Genomic DNA, 17,188 nt, shown 5'->3' with positions numbered 1-17,188 from the left:
ATTTCAATGCTTTGACTTATCTACTCCAGTCCATACTAAACACTGCTGTTGGTCTGGCCTGTCTGAAATGTAAACCTGAAGTTTTTCTTTCTTGTTTAAAATTCTTCAATTCAGTTCAGAAGAATAATTAGCTGTAAAAGATCTTTACTATTCACCAGGCATATGGAAACTGGCCCATCCAAAGGAAGACTGAAGAATTGACAATTTTGAATTAGGGTGTTGGTGAAGAACATTGACTATACCATACGTTGCTAGAAGAACAGACAAGTCTGTCTTGGAAGAAGTAGTAGAATACTCCTTAAAAGCAAGGATAGTGAGACTTTGTTTCTTACTTTGGACTTGTTCTCAGAAGAGACAATTCCCTGGAGAAGGATATCATGCTTAGTAGAGGATCAATGAAAAAGATTCATCTCATCCATCAATGAATTGGATTGACACAGTGACTTTAACAATGAACTCAAACCTACTGTTGTGAGGATGGCATAGGACTGGGAAATGTTTCATTCTATTGTACAACAGGTAACCTGATGGTACCTAACAACAACCTTACACGCTAGGCATGATATCAACAAAGATGGATAGGACACCATCCATGATTTAAGGAACTTTGCAGCCTGGTTCCTTAGCTGTTTCAAACCTGTGACTCAAATAACTTCTTACTTATAAATGTTGAATTACAGCTGTCCTGGTGTGATGCTGTTGGATAATGCACTGGACCATAGGTTGGTTTGAACTGCAATGTTGATCGTTCAAACTCACCAGCCACTGCTAGGAAACTCTATGCAGGGTCACTATGAGTCAGAATTGACTTGACAGCATTTAACAACAACATGAGCCCTGTTGTGGCACAATAGGATAAGTACTGGACTAAGTAACTGTAAGAATGGCAGTTCAAACCAACCAGTTGCTCTCAGAAACCCTATTTGGGGTCGCTATGATTCAAAACTGACTCGATGGCAAACAACAACAAATAATTCTTGGCATTGCACAAAAATCCCTTTGATCTTTGTTTTTCATTTCCTTTTTATTTTTAAATCCTGCCACTCACACACACCATCCTATCTCATTGAGCGCATGCTTTTTACTTTGCATCTTTGCGCTTGGTCTTTTGTACAAAGGCATTGGTTTCCATGACTTTTCCTAGGTAATTCCGAGTTATTATTTCAAGATGCACATCAGATGTCACCTCTGCCAGCTGGCTGCTCTTAACATTCTTCCCATCCTCTCTAGGCTGGGTTAGACATCTTCCCTTTTGGGCTGCCATAGCTGCCTATGTGGCTACTCTTTCATATCATACCATATTAACTATTTATGTCCCACCTATACATTTAGAGGAGGGCTCCCAGCAGTGAAGGATTTTGAGCATTGAGGGATTATTAGTATTATAGATGTGAAAAAGTTTATCGTCCATAGCAGAGACTGATGAAGAGGTTGTTCACCCAGGGACTACATTTACAACCTTGAAGCAGCAAGGTGAGGTCATGTGATTAGTTTTTGATAATGTCTGTTTTCTGGGTTATCTTTACAATGGGAGTGCCTCTGCCATGTTGTCTCTGTCTCCTCTATTGGTTGGGTACAGCAGATGACAAGGCTTTAATGGAAACAGAAGTCACATCATGGGAGGATGCTTTCTGAGACAGGGAAAGCCACCCATCAACAAGGATCACCGGCTTTGGACTGCTATATTAGGTAAACATCTCTATTGTGTTAAGCCACTGGAATGTTCATGTTTATTTGCTATAGCAACTTTTGTCACCCTGTAGGTATTCAACAAATGGAAGGAAAAAAATAAGGAAACATAGGAAATCGAAAAAGAAGGAAAAAAGCAAAGTCGTTATTAATCTAGCTGCAAAGAGGTCACGTATCAAAATTACGTTGTCCTCTTACAATATTTAATGGTAGGAACCTTGGTGCTTATTGTACTCTCCTTCTACACTGAATCTATACAGTTTTATGCATAAGTCTTTCTAGTTTGTAATGACTGGTAAATGTGTTTGTGGTTCATTTTCTTCCATCTATCCATACTGGTGTGGTGCTGTAGGATAAGTGCTACAAGATCTGTTTGAACTGAAAGGTTGGTGGTTCAAACTCACTAGCTACTCCTTGGAAACTGTATACAGGGTTGCTATGGGTCAGAACCAACTAGAGGGCACTTAACAACAACCATTACTACTGGTAGATTGGAGATGGCAATGATGTCTTCTAATACTTCAATATTGTGGTGTATGTTATTGCTGTTAGCTATCATTAAACTGTTCTTAAACCCCCAGATAACTCATGGCCAGTCCATGTACAATGAAATGAAACACTACCTGGCTCTGTCAATCACCATGATTGATTACAGATTGGACAGTTGTGGTTCATAAGATTTTTACTGGGTGATTTTTGAGAGTAGATCACCAGATTTTTCTTTCTAGCTTGTCTTAGTCTGGAAGCTTGCAGAAAGCTGTTAAGCATTATAGCAACACACAAGCCTCCTTGGATAGACAGATGATGACTATGTATGAGGTGCTTTGGCCAAGAATCAAATATGAGGCTCCTGCATGGAAAGTGAGAATTTTACTCTTGAACGCCAACATGTTCTATGCTTTTGTTGTTAGGTGTCATTAAGTCTGTTCCGACTCATAGTGACCCTATGCACAACAGAATGAAACATTGCTCTGTCCTGTGCCATCCTCACAATTGTTATGTTTGAGCCCATTGCTACTGGCGCGGTGTCAAGCCATCTAGTTGGAGGTCTTCATTTCTTCACTGATACTCACTTTACCAAGCATGATGTCTTTCTCCAGCAACCATTCCCTCCTGACAACATGTCCAAAGAATGAAAAACGCTGTGTCTCCATCCTTATTTTTAAGAAGCATTCTGTCCTTTCCTTTTACAAGACAGATTTGTTTGTTTTTCTGTCATTCCATGGTACTTTCAATATTCTTTGCTAACACCGTAATTAAAATACGTAAATTTTTCTTTGGTTTTCCTTAGTCATTGTCCAACTTTGACATGCATATGAGAGAATTGCAAATACCTTGGTTTGGGTCAGACACACCTTAGTCTTCAGATTGACATCTTTGCTCTTGTGCACTTTAACGAGGTCTTTTGCAGCAGATTTGCATTTGATGGGTCAAACGTAATACGCCTTTGATTTCTTTACTGCTGCTTTCATAAATATTGATGTCAGATCCAAGTAGAATGAAGTCCTTGATAATTTATATCTTTCCTCTTTTATCATGATGTTATTTATTGGTCTAGTTGTGAGGATTTTTTGTTTTCTTAACATTAAGGTGCAATCCATACTGAAGGCTGTAGTCTTTGATCTTTATCAGTATGTATTTCAAGTCCTCTTCACTTCCAGCAAACCCAGTTTGTCATCTACATTTCACATGTTATTAATGAGTTTTCTTCCAGTCCTGATGCCAGGTTCTTCTTCATATAATTCAGCTTCTGGGATTATTTGCTCAGCATACAGATTGTTTAAAAATGGTGAAAAGATACAATCCTGGTTTTAAATCATTCAGTATTCTCTTGTTCTGTGTGAATGACTGCGTCTTGGTCTATGTACAGGTTCCTTATGAGCACAATGAAGTGTTCTAGAATCCTCATTCTTCATAATGTTATCCACAATTTGTTATGATCCACACAGTCAAATGATTTTGTATAGTTACAAAGCACAAGTAAACATCTTTCTGTGTTCTCTGCTTTCAGCCGAGATCCGTCCGAAGTCAGCAGTATCCCCTATTCCACACACTGTTCAGATCTGGCAGTTTCCTGTCCTTGTGTTGCTACAACCATTTTAAATTTATTTTCAGTAAAACTTTACTTTCATGTGATATTAATGGGACTGTTTGATGTTTCTCCCTTCCATTTAGTCACCGATCGGTTGACCAGGTAGTTATCTTCCAAATTTCTTGGCACAGACTAGTGAGCACCTCCAGCATTGTTTAGTTTGTTGAAACTCTCAACTTGTAGTCCATCAGTTCCTGGAGCCTTGTTTTTCTCCAGTGCTGTCAGTGCAGCTTGGACTTCGTCCTTCAGTACCATGGATGATTTATATGATAGCTCTTGAAATGGTTGAACATCCACCAATTCTTGTTGGTACAGTGACTCTGTGTATTCTTTCCATTTTCTTTTGATGTTTACTGTTTGATGTAGGTCTTGAAGTTTTTCTTCAATTCTTTCTGCTTGTTAAATGCTGAGCATGTTCATCCCATTTGGTTTTCTAACTCCCGGTCTTTGTATTTCTTATTATTTGTAATACTTAACTTTGTCTTCTTGAATTGCCCTTTGAAATTTTCAGTTCAGTTATTTTTCTCAATTGCTTTAACTTCTCTGGGTTCTAGAAAAAGTTCTAAAGTCTCTTCTGGCACTTATTTTGGTCTTTTCTTTCTTTCCTGTCTTTTAAATAACCTTTTATTATCTTGTGTGATGTCCTTGATGTCATTCTATAATTCTTCTGGCCCTTAGTCATTAGTGTCTAATGCACTGGATGTGTTTATGGTCTCTAAATTATGGTATATATATATATATATATATATATATATATATATATATACTCTTTATTGTGAATTGAGTGAAGGTTTACAGACAAGATCATCAGTTTTACATTCAACAAATCATACACCTTGTTTCATCTCAATGATTACAATCCCCTTCATGCAACAACAGTTATCCTGCTTTTTCTCTGAGGTTCCTATTTCCATTCCACTACCTTCCCATCCCTTCTAAACTTTGTCCTTAGGAAAATGTTTCCATTGTGATTTTGAATGATTGATAATTACATGGCAAGCATACCTTACTAGTACTGTTGTCCCCACTATATACTTATTTACTGCTTGACCAAAAATTGGGTCATGAGGGTGAGCTCATTTCCAGACCTGAAGGGTGGTCAAGGGTTGTAGTCTTAGGTTCCTCCAGTCTTTCTGACCAGTAAGCTTGGTCTTCTTAAAATACATTTTTTTGAATTTTGTTTGACACTTTCTACCATTCTATCTGGGATCCTCTAATGTAATCCCTTTCAGAGGAAGTGGTAGACAGGCACTGTCTAGTTTTTCTTGTCTCAAAGTCATGGAATCTGATGTTCACATGATCCATTAGTCCATTGGACTAATTGATTCCATATCTCTTCAATTCTCATCACTCTTCTTTCTTCTGCACATGAAGATACCAATAGCTGTACCTTAGATGGCCACTCATGAACTTTTAAGATCCCAGATGCTACTTACCAAACTAAGATGTAGAACATTGCATTTGTGAAATCTGTTATGCTAATTGATCATGGTGTCCCCTGAACAAAAGTCCTGAGTCCCGAGACTCAGCAACTCATTGCTTTAACATGTTTGATAATATCTAAGAAATTTTTTATTTCTTTCTTTGTTTTTATCATTTTGCCCACTGCATGCTTCATGGTCATATTTTAACTCTCATGGATACAACACCCTTAATCCTACCACATTCTTGATTGATGTATGGGCAATGCCCAGGGTGTGTCATGTAACACATTTAATCTTACAAGAGATAAAAGGAAGAGACATGAATAAAGAAAGAGGGACATGCTACCATCAAGAAAGAAGGGCCAGCAGTGGGGTATATCCTTTGAACTTTGTTTGGGTCCCTGTACTGTGAAGCTCCTAGATCCAGGGAACAAATGATGACCAGAAATTGAGATCGCCAAGGAATGCTGGGCCTGTAGATGCTGAAAGGAGGCAGGGATCTTTCTCCAAAACCAGTACTCTGAATTTGGACTTCTACCCTGTTAAACTGAGAGAGAATAATTTTTTCTTTTTTTTAAGTCATCCACTTGTGGTATTTCTGCTATAACAGCTCTAGATAAGTAAGGCAATGACACTACTCAGTCTTCTTTGTATGTTATTCTATCACAGACAACATTATACTTCAAGACAGATCTTGAAATGTTCTTTTTGAAGAAATGTTCATTTCTCTTCAATTTATTTTTCATGGCATAGTAAACCACATGATCATCCAATTAAAAATGATCAATACCTGTCCATTTCATCTCACTAATTCCTAGGATGTAGTCCTGGTGTAAGGAGCTCTGGTAGCGTAGTGGTTACCAATCGGGCTGCGAACCCCAAGGTCAGCAGTTCAAAACTACCAGCTGTTCCACAGGAGAAAGATGAGATTTTCTGCTCCTGTAAAGATGTATAGTCTCGGAAACCCTGTACAGGGTCGCTATGAGTCAGAACTGACTCTACAGTACTTAACCACCACCACCAGGCCTGGTGTGGTGTTGTAGGATAATGCATGGATTGCAAGGTTGGCTTGAACTGTAAGGTCGGTGGTTCAAACTCACCAGCCATTCATCGGAAACCCTATACAGTTGAAACTGACTTGATGACATTTAACAACAGCCATGTTCTACAATGGATATTTATATAGCCACTAAAGTTGAGTCTTGAAACTTATCTTAATTTTGCTGAAATGTACATGCTATTATAGAATTTTCAATATTGATGAGTAATAAAAATATTGGTTATCTTTCAACAGTTACAAATTGATAATTTTCAACTGGTATTCCACTGTATTAAATGCTTTCATGGAATAAGTCTTGGAATCTAGTCTTAAGAAATGTACAGTTCAACTAGCTTGGCTTCATTTTTCTTTTCTATCCCCGACTAGCTTTCTTTAAGCCACCTTGAACTTGTTGCTCTTCCTTGGCTCAGGAAATGTGCTCTTACTCAGGGCTTTTGTCCTTGATGCTCTGCCTGGAATGTTCTTTCCCCTAATCTTTGCTTGTGTGTGTTTCAATTATGTTAGGTCTCTGTTAAAATGCTATTCTTTTGAGTGGGTTTCTTTAAATACCTTTTCTAAACAACTCATTGAATTCTATCTCTGCTTTACAAGCTTAGTCTGTCTGCTCCGTTTTTTTTTGGTTTTTTTTTTAACTTCTTGTGAATTAGGTAAAGGTTTATAGAGTAAATCATCAGTTTTACATTCAACAAACAACACACTTTGTTTCATCTGGACTACAATCCCCTCAAAGCAACACCACCTATACCAGTTATCTCACTTCCTCTCTGTGCCTCTTGCCTCCATTCTTCCCTCCTTCCCCACTGCTCTGAAATCTGTCCCCTGGTAAATTCTGCCCTTTTCATCTCAACTGGCCTACAACCCTATAAATCCATCCATTGCTTGGATGAAAATTGAGCCACTAGAGTAAGCCCAGTTTTAGATGTGAAGGGTGACCAAGGACCACAGTCTTAGGGCTCCACCAATCTCTATATGGTCAATACGTCCTTGCATTCTATTCTGGGTTTTCTAACGTGTTCCCTTTCAGGGCAGTGGGTCATGGTTATTGTTGTTAAGTGCTATTGAGTCAGTTGTGACTCATAGTGACCCTGAATACGGTCTCCAAGGAGTGACTGGTTGGTTTGAACCACCAACCTCTCAGTAGTCCCATACTTATCTTACAGAGCTACACTAGGACTCCATAGTTTGGCACTATCTAATTCCTATGTTCTCAGGGTAGTAGAGGCTGATGCTCACGTCATCATTCCACTGGCCCAATTATTTCCAAGTGTCTTCAATTTTCATCACTATTCTCTTCTCTGGACAGGGAGAGACCAATAGTTACACCACAGAGGGTCACTCACGAACTTTTAAGATCCCAGTTGCAACTCACCAAATCATGTTTTACCTTTATTGACAGCTGTTGTCATTGTTAGGTGCTGTCGAGCTGGTTCCAATTCATAGCATGGGGCCTCTGAGGGTGTAAATCTTCATGGGAGCAGAAAAACCTCATCTTTGTCTTGCAGGGTAGCTGGTGGGATGTAACCATCAACTTTGTGGTTCACAGTTCAGTGCTTATCCTACACAGCCACTGAACTCCCTTTATTCATGGTACTTATACGTGTGCTTATTTGTTTGCAGTCTGTCTTCCCCACAAAAATGCAAGGACAGAAATTTTACCTGATTTTTTTCTTCGTCTTTAAAAGAATGCCTTGCCCCTATTGGGCTTCATTAATAATGTAAAATAAACAAATAATGGAGAAATTGTAATGTTAAGTAGTCAGTGTTGAGGAAGTTAGAGGACAGAGTTTATTCCAGTAAGAAGGAGGATATGATATAGATTTCAAAGGATGGAAATTATTTAAATATGGAAAGATGGTAAGAGAAGAGTTCATTATCAACAATCTTGGGTTCTAGCAATTCTGGAATGTTCATCATACAACCTGCGTCTTTTTTCCTGTCTATGTTGAAATACTTTGGTATTTCACAGCAGATCAGATCAGTGTGGACCTGAATGAATGTGGCTCTTTAATAACTCTTAAGGATGTTTGTTGGGCTGCTCATAAGTTCTAGGAAAAAAAAAAAAAATCATTTAGAGAAATTCTGTAGCATATAGACTGAATCACTAGGTTAGATGCCAAAACTTGCACCAGAAATGCGAAACATTCTTTCCTTCCTTAATTGTAGATGTTGTTGTTGTTAAGTGTCGTTGAATTGGTTCTGACTCTTAGTGACTCTGCATAGGGTTTCTGAGGAGCAGCAGATGGTTTTGAACCTCCACCGTGCGGTCTGGTGCTTACCCCACAGCACCACACAAGGACTCCTAATTGTAGACAGGCTTATGTTTTTTTCAGACACGATTTCATTATCTTTAGCTTGAACAACTCTTTTCCTCTCAAATCTGAAATACTTTACACAGAGCAACTTACTATATTATTATCCCTCCGTTAAAATTCAGTGTAGGTGTTTAACTACCCCTGCTGTTTCTTTTCAGTCATCAGCAGATTGATGAGGGTCATTAGTCTCCATGAATCATTTTAAAGTTTATTTGCATTTTCCTTGATGAAAGAAAAGCAAAGGAAAATAATTGCAATTTTCAATGTTCATAGGCATATTCTGAAAGCTTACTGCAGTAAATTGCAGGGATGTGATAAACCTAATGAAACATCACTCATTTCTCATATCTGATTGCTTAGTATCTCGCTCTCTATCACATCATTAAAAACACAAGCTTTACTAGCCTCAGATGGATTCTTAGCCTTACGCTTTGTTATCCTCTCTTACAATGTTTAATGTCAGAAACTTTAGATGCAAAGATTTAATATTACCTCCTTCTACACTGAATCCATGCAATTTTATGCACAAACCTTTCTACTTTGCAAGGACTGGCAAATGAGCTTGTGGTTCATTTTTTTTCTCTACCTTTTACTAATAGCGATACATGGTAAATGGCAAGAACATCTTTTGCAATTCTCCAGTGCCATGCTATATAGTCGATATATATAGCAGCTTACAAACAAGCAAACAAACATACACACCCATGTTAAAAAAGGAAAACTACACAGATTAATTATGTAGTTACGATTAGCTTTTCAAGGGGATTCTTCACTTCATAGAGAGATTCACTACAGATTTTCTTTAAATAGCAAGCTCCACTTGTGCATTTAAGATATAATTAGGTGTGCCTAAATTGGATTCGTACACATCTCAGGAACTCATTTACTGTGCCAAAAAAAAAAAAAGCAAATCTATGTTTGCTTTGATCCATGAAGCGTACGTGGCAAATATACATATACTCTACCTATAGGGTGCCAAACATCCAGATGTTTGGGGAAACCTAGATATTGGACCATATGTTTGAACACTCATCCAGGTTGCTTAGCACAACGCATTTGTGGTTTGGAACCTTTCTAACAAAGCAGGGAGGCAGAGGAACAAATACACTGACGAACTGTCTTATCTTGCTAAGATTGATAATGCCGCTTTACTGCTTGTGAGTGGGAGGTGGGGGAGTTCTATCATTTAAATGAGTAATTTCAGAAATGACCAAATTCAATGGGAAATTTGCAAAGAATACATGTCACTTTGAGTAAGTTAAGAAATTTTCTTTTTTCAATGGAATGTCAATTACATTTAAAGGCCTAAAATGAATACATTAAAATTAATCTAGAACACAGTAAGTTATTCAGTAGCAAGGAAATGCACATGAAACAGCATTGTTCACAAGCAGTTGGTATGTGAAATTGCAGAACACAAAATATATCAAAACAAAGCTTTCAACAATAGTTTATTCTGGAAATAGAAGTGCTTACTTTAACAGCGTGATGTTCACCTGAACAAAGTAAGCTGGATCTGAAGATGGTGACGCTTCCTTTGTGGCAACCCCATGTGTATCACATGTGGAACTGTGCTCCAGGGTTTTCAGTGGCTGATTTTCAGAAGGTCAATGGGCATCGTCTTCTTCCAAGGCGCCTCTAGGGGATAGTCTCAAAGCTTCAAACGTTCCTTTAGTGGATAAGTACGTTAACCACCCAAGGATACCAATGCAACTTAATCCTTGATGCTTGACTATTTAAGAAGCCATGGTGGCATTATGGGTTAGACACTGGGCTGCTAACTGCTGTGTTGGCAGTTTGAACTCACCAGCTGCTCTGCTGTCAAGATGAGGCTGTTTGCTCCCATATTTACAGTCTCGGAAACCCTACACAGGGTCACTGTGAGTTGTAATGGACTCGATGGCAGTGGGTTTGTGTATCCTGTGGATTAGGCTTTTGATTCCTCACAAGGGACCATATATTATTTAGATTCTTGATACAAGGAAGTCTAGTGCAAATAAATTATTTTACCTGTTTGTGATAGCTTTGTAAGTGGGCTCTTTATGAGAAAAGAAACAAAATGATCCTAATTAAAAGAACTGTAAGCATTAATTGGTATGTTTGGAACCAAGAAGCAGCTTCAGACATTAATGCATCATCAGGTAGTGGCAGATGCACTCTGGTGAACCAGTCATTCTTGACTAAGAAGTAAGCAAACCTAAGACGGCTGGGTACATTGGCGACAACCCAGGCTCTTGACTTAGACAGGCCTAGGTTGGAATCTGGACTCTGTCTTATACTTGTTATGTTAAATTGTTCAACTCATTTAACCATTTGATGAAATGTGTGTATGTGTGGGAAATGATATTTGCAATGTAAGAAAAACATTTTTTACATGAAAGGTACTGAAAATATGCCAGCTCCATTTCAGTTCTGTCGAATTTACAAGACAGAGGAAAGAGTAGCATCAGCTTTGAATTGACCTTGGAATTTGGCGTTCTTGAGTTTGTAAGTTTTATTCCCAGAGTGAGGCTAGAGTAAGCAAGTCTATCAGATCTGGGCTTCTCTGTGCTCAGTGCTCCAGTGTAAGCAGATGCACACATTAAGAGCTGATCAGGCCATCAGCATTGTTATCAGTTACATTTGCCACCAAACTTGTTGTTATTGTTGTTGTTATTAAGTGTAATCGAGTCAAAGATGACAATAAAATTTGGTTTCATTTGTCAACAGAGATGAGGAGTTATTGTGAACACATGCCACATTGAGTCACATTTAATTAGAGGAACATGTTTGTGGAAAAAGCTGCCATAATTAACAGTGTTCAGTTGTCGTGAGAAAATGATTTCAAAAATAATTGCTTTCTACTAGAAAAGTAAAATATTTTCTTGAATGTAGCATTTTATAATATTTCACAGGCGCCTGTATTTGTGTTCCTATTGTGTCTTCACTGTCACATATGGAAGAACCAGTGATTATAATACTAGCTAGCTCTCTGTGAGCTTTCTCTATGCTAGACTTGGTTCGGAACACCTGAAGCTGTCTAATCTTCACAACAACCATCTTTATACAATTTTAACAGATGACAAACTAAGATACGGAAAAGTCATGTGCTTTCCCCAAATCACACAGCTAGCAAGTAGTAGAAGTGGAATTTGAATCCAGGGTGCCTTATTATACAGTCTACAATGCACTGACTCTGTGGTGGGAAATAAAGGAGTCTGAGGTGTAGCATGAAAGCACAGTTCATCAAACTGAAAAGAATAAGCAAACAAATTAACACAGATCTACCCATTTGACTAAGGAGCTCTGGTAGCGTAGTGGTTACGAATCGGGCTGCGAACCTTAAGGCCAGCAGTTCGAAACTACCAGCCGCTCCGCGGGAGAAAGATGAGGCGTTCTGCTCCCGTAAAGATTTACAGCCTCGGAAACCCTGTACAGGGTCGCTATGGGTCGGATCCGACTTGATGGCACTTAACAACAACAACAACAACCCATTTGACTAACAACTTTGGCAAGTTAATGAAGTTACAAGTGACAGAGAAACAACAGGAGTATAATCCTAGATGAGAATTATGGGATATGGGAGGGAGACCTGTAGACTCCATGAGGTTTTGGGAGGTGAGTGAGACCAAGTTCAAAGCAATGGCATACACCTCTTATGAGATTGTCCTTGAGAAAACTATTTGGTAGAAAAGAGTGAGTGTTAAAGAAGGCTCTGGGAAGTGAGTCTGGGGCCAAGTTTACTTTGTAGTATGGGTGCCTTTTACTTGCACAAAATTCAAGTTAGAATACAGGTAAATCTCTAAACATATTTTTAAGGTGTTAAGAAAAATGGTACCATTATGAAAAAAAAAATGTGTTTTATGATTTATACAAATTCTTCAAAACTTACTTCTCTGGTATGTATTTGTAACTAAAAGTGTATAAAAGTGACTTTGTTGCAATTTTATGTAAGCATTTTTAAAGTTACTCAAAAAGGCATTGCTAGTCAGAATTGTGGTCTATGAATTCTGTTTGATTTGATGTTCAGAGCACAGACCGACTTTGAAATCAGATGAACTAGCTCAAATACACATATTAAAAGATAATAAATACCAGATCTGCTAAATCATTAAGCATACCAACATTTCTCAAAGCTTTTCCCAATATTCTACAGCTGATTGAATATTTATGATAAACTATGTTAATTCGGGAGAAAGATGAGGCTTTCCACTCCCGTAAGGATTTATACCCTCGGAAACCCTGTACAGGGTCGCTATGGGTCGGAACCGACTCGACGGCACTTAACAACAACAACAACAATGTTAATTCAACATGGTGGCACTGTGGGGTAGGGTGCTAACCACAAGGTCAGTGGTTCAAACACACCAACCACTCTGTGGCAGAAAGATGTGAGGCTCTGTGCTCCTGTGAAGACTTACAGTCTCAGAAACTGCAGAGCAGTTCTACTCTGTCCTATAGAAATGACGCAGTGGCAGCGGTTTTTTGGTTGTTTGTTTGCTATGTTAACTCAAGGAGATTTGGGGCACAGTGGCTAAAGTGCTTGCCTGCTAACCAAAAGGTTGGTGGCTTGAACCCACTAGCTTCTCTGCAGAAAAAAGATAAGGCAATCTACTTCCATACAAATTCACAGTCTTGGAAACCTCTGAGGCAGCTAGTTCTGCTCTGTCCTACAGGGCTGTGATGAGTCAGGATTCACTTGACAGCTATGGACTTTGTGTTGTCATGCTAACTCATTGTGAAAAATAATTAAAATATGTATGCCTTTCCAATTTATTATTGGAATTCTAATTTATTTACATCTATTACTATTCCAATTTATTCCAACTGAAGGAAAATAAAGAAAATCATGACTATATTAAAAAAAATTTTTTTTGGTTGAAATAAAACACAGTTTTTGAAGAAATCTCAGATATGCAATATAGTATTCATATTTCTAAGCAAGGTTATGAATTGGACTGCTAATCTCAAGGTCAGCAGTTAGAAACTACCAGCTGTTTTGCGGGAGAAGGATGAGGTTTTCTCTTTCCCTAAAGATTTACAGCCTTGGAACTCCTGTGCAGGGTCACTATGAGTCAGAACTGACCCTACAGCACACAAAAATAACAATAACAACAACAACAAAGCAAGTATTAGAGTCCTGGTGTGGCACTGTGGGAGAAAGCGTTGGACTGCAAGGTCAGTTTGAACTACAGGTAGGCGGTTCAAACTTCCTAGCCACTCCTTGGAAACCCTATGCAGGGTTACCATGAGTCAGAATCGACTTTATGGTACTTAACAACAAGAGACAAGTATTAAAAACACAATTTAGCATAAAACTAGGAACCCATGTAACAATACCTTTGTGAGAATTGCAATCTGCAACACTAACTGCATTGCTTAAAACAAAGGTCTCATGTGCATAGAGGAACTCAGTTCTATGTTGCCAAATCCATCTGCATGGGACAACATCTACATCTTTATCTAGTAAACATACTACAGATATTCAACTCTGATTAACTGCTCACTAACCAAGATCTTTTAAAAAAATATACTAATCAGTTTTGGGATTTGTAATTATATGGACTTCTTTAAACTACTTAGAAATTTATTAGCAATGACTGAATTGATATTACACAGATTTGAAGGACGTAAATCTGACATTTTGCATGTTTTTTAACTTTGTTATAAAAGAAACCTTTTTTCTGGAATCCTAATGATTGATATATTCATAATTTGTACCATTGGTTATACAGTAGACCCAGTGTTTCATGTTCCCAAGTCTAAAAATCAGATTTATATTTCCAATGTAAAAATTCTGGTTGTAAATTTGGATGTGAATCTAAAAACCAGCCGTGGCTTAGACACTGAGAATCAGACCTGAAGTTGTTATGTAAGAGAGGAATGAGCCTACTTGTTACCCAAATAGAAATCATATCAATATAACAAATCCCCTATGTTCTTCACTCTACCTGGTGTCTGTCTTGGAGTTTGAAACAGTAACCTTAATAAAACACTATTGAATATTTCTCCCATTTAAGACTTGATGTCTTTGCAACCTCATATATAACTTTTAAGTACAAACCAGCCATCTGAAAGCTCAGGTGAGAAAAGTATCTGCCCTTCTCTCAAGTTATTTATATGAGTCAACATTCTTCAGTTTACACCTAAAATTAAAGAATACATTTTTTAAATTAAGTGTTTACTGCTGTGTTGTTGTTGTACCATCAAGTTGGTTTCAATCCAAAGGTTTCCAAGGAGAGGCTGGTAAGTTTGAACTGTTTCGTAGGTAACCAATTTCTATTTATTAGACCCATAAGTCATACATGTCTTCTCTCTCTCTCTTCAATCTGTAAATCATCAACCTTTACAGGAAGATTGAGTTGTTCACATTCAGATGGTCCCAAGACTGTCAAGTCTGATATTTTCAGACTAAGTGAATGAATCAAAATGGATGTAAATGAACCAACTTTCAATCAGATGTGCTATAGTTCAGTTGCAAAAGAAAAGTAAAAGAGCTTAAAAGACCCAGAATAATTCAGTCTAAAATATCTTGGGGTCTTTTTGCCTTTTAAAGTGAATTCTGTGTAGTTGAGGATTGACAATATAATGGAAACAGAGCAAACGGCAGAATTTCTCACCAGGTAACTAACTGCATTAGCAGTGAAGCTCATAATACAGTCTGGGTTGAAAAGAGCAGGAAGGAGTTTTCTGTTTGCCTGTGAGGGTCGCCTTCTTACAGGTCTTGGCCAATTATACTTAGCTACTGCCGAACTGCAGTTATTAGAAAATATTCTCTACCCTGTAACCTTTAGCAATATAATGAGATACCTCACTGTTACTGATTCTCCTTATAATTTGTTTATTAGCAGAGATAAACATCATTGAAACTGCTTCCAAGTACTGTCTTCTATTTCTGATGTACATATAACATAAGATATTGTTATACGAAAGCAATCCTAAGTATTTGTATATATGCCTGAGGATTGACTAACGGTAAAATAGACAAACATTTCAGTCATTTTTGAAACTTTTATATTCCACAGTAACTCTCTTTCTTCTAGATAGACCTTTTTATTGGATAAAATGTCTAACACAAACATTTAGTACAATATAGTACACAGTTCTTATACTATACAAACTGATGTAGATTTTTATTCATATGTTTCACTTACCAGAATCAAGAGGCAACTTGAAGCCAATTTTGTGTGCTCAGGGATGGTAGAAAACACTGACAAAATCAAGCAACCAAAGACAAGGAGAAAACTGTAAAACAGACAAACAAAAAAGAGAAATCTGATCAGCATACAGATGCAGCATTGCAGACTTAAATTTCTGTTTCTAATAAAGCACTAGGATCCACATACATTTGTTGCTGTTGTTAAGTGCAGTTGAGTCTGTTACTACTCATTGTGAACTGTATAGGGTTTCTGAAGAGTGGCTGGAAGGTTTGATAAAGAACTGGGAGGGACTGGCATTTTGAATATAAAAATATAATATAATACAGAATACAAATGAAGCAGTTTTGCAAATTTATTGATGAAGGAAAGGTTACATGGGTGGGTTGTGTGTGTTTGTGTGTATGTATGCACACATTGTTTGCTGATTTAAATATCTAAGATTCTTTGAACTTCCCACACAACTCCCTTCCCAAGAGAGGATGTTGAGAAAGGCCCAGATAGCGTATTTTTTCTCTCTTATCCCAGGAAAACATGTGAAGACACACTAGTATTCATTGTATTTTTAGTCACACTCAGTTGCAAAAAGATGGAAACAACCTAAGTGTTCAGTAATGAATGAATGGATAAACAAACTATGGTACATACATACAATGCAGTATTATGTAACATTAAAGAATAATGGTGAATCTGCAAAACCCCTCATAACATGGATGGACCACTAGGTGCATGATGCTAAGTGAAGTTAGTCAATCACAAAAGGACAAATATTGTCTGACATCACTATTGTAAAACCTCAGGAAAAAGTTTTCATGTTAAAAGACACTTTCATTGTTGGTTACCAGGGGTATGACAGAAGGGAGAATAATTCACTAGCTAGAGAGTAGATATATGCTAACTCAGGTGATGGGGAGGGCTATATACACTGCTTAGAACAAGCAACCACATGCCATCAAAAAGCCAGCATTTGCCCAGGGGAGTCCTGGTGTGATGCTATAGGATAATCACTGGACTGCTAAATATAAAGTTGACAGTTCAAACCTACTAGTTGTTCTGCGGAAACCCTATACAGGGTTGCTATGAGTTGGAATTGATTTGACAGCACCTAACAACAACAAAGCTCAGAATGCAGGAAGAGAAAGGAAAGAATGATGAATGGAAATGATGACCCAGGGTTGTTGTTGTTGTTAAGTGCCGTTGAATCAATTCTGACTCATAGTGACCCTGTATAGGGTTTCCAAGGATTGGCTGGTGGGATCAGTCCAGTGTTGACCCTACAGCACCATACTAGGACTCCAGGGAAGGCATGAGAAAAATGTTATATTGTGGGCATTGCAATCAGTGTCATGAAACAGGATGTGTGTGAACTGTTGAATGGAAAATCAATTTGCTCTGTAAACATTTACTCAAATCATAATGAAAAGAATAAAAAAAGACAAAATAAAACAAAAAAGTATTTTTAAGCAATTACAGAC

The 17,188-nt window shown here is 37.8% G+C and overlaps 1 protein-coding gene across 5 annotated transcripts in view; it reads right to left on the bottom strand.

Annotated features, from left to right (window-relative positions):
- KCNQ5 (potassium voltage-gated channel, KQT-like subfamily, member 5) overlaps positions 1-17,188 on the bottom strand; it is a 771,186-nt gene that overhangs the window by 259,268 nt on the left and 494,730 nt on the right. For all 5 annotated transcript variants that reach the window (XM_006835755.1, XM_006835757.1, XM_006835759.1 and 2 more), the window contains exon 2: positions 15,711-15,801. In XM_006835755.1, coding sequence (XP_006835818.1) covers positions 15,711-15,801 — 91 coding nt within the window. The remainder of the gene's footprint in view (positions 1-15,710; positions 15,802-17,188) is intronic.

Source organism: Chrysochloris asiatica, unplaced genomic scaffold (genome assembly GCF_000296735.1).
Source record: "Chrysochloris asiatica unplaced genomic scaffold, ChrAsi1.0 scaffold00019, whole genome shotgun sequence".
Taxonomy (NCBI): Eukaryota; Metazoa; Chordata; class Mammalia; order Afrosoricida; family Chrysochloridae; genus Chrysochloris; species Chrysochloris asiatica.
The sequence above is the reverse complement of the archived record's forward strand: the minus strand, read 5'-3'. Positions and strand labels throughout refer to the sequence as shown.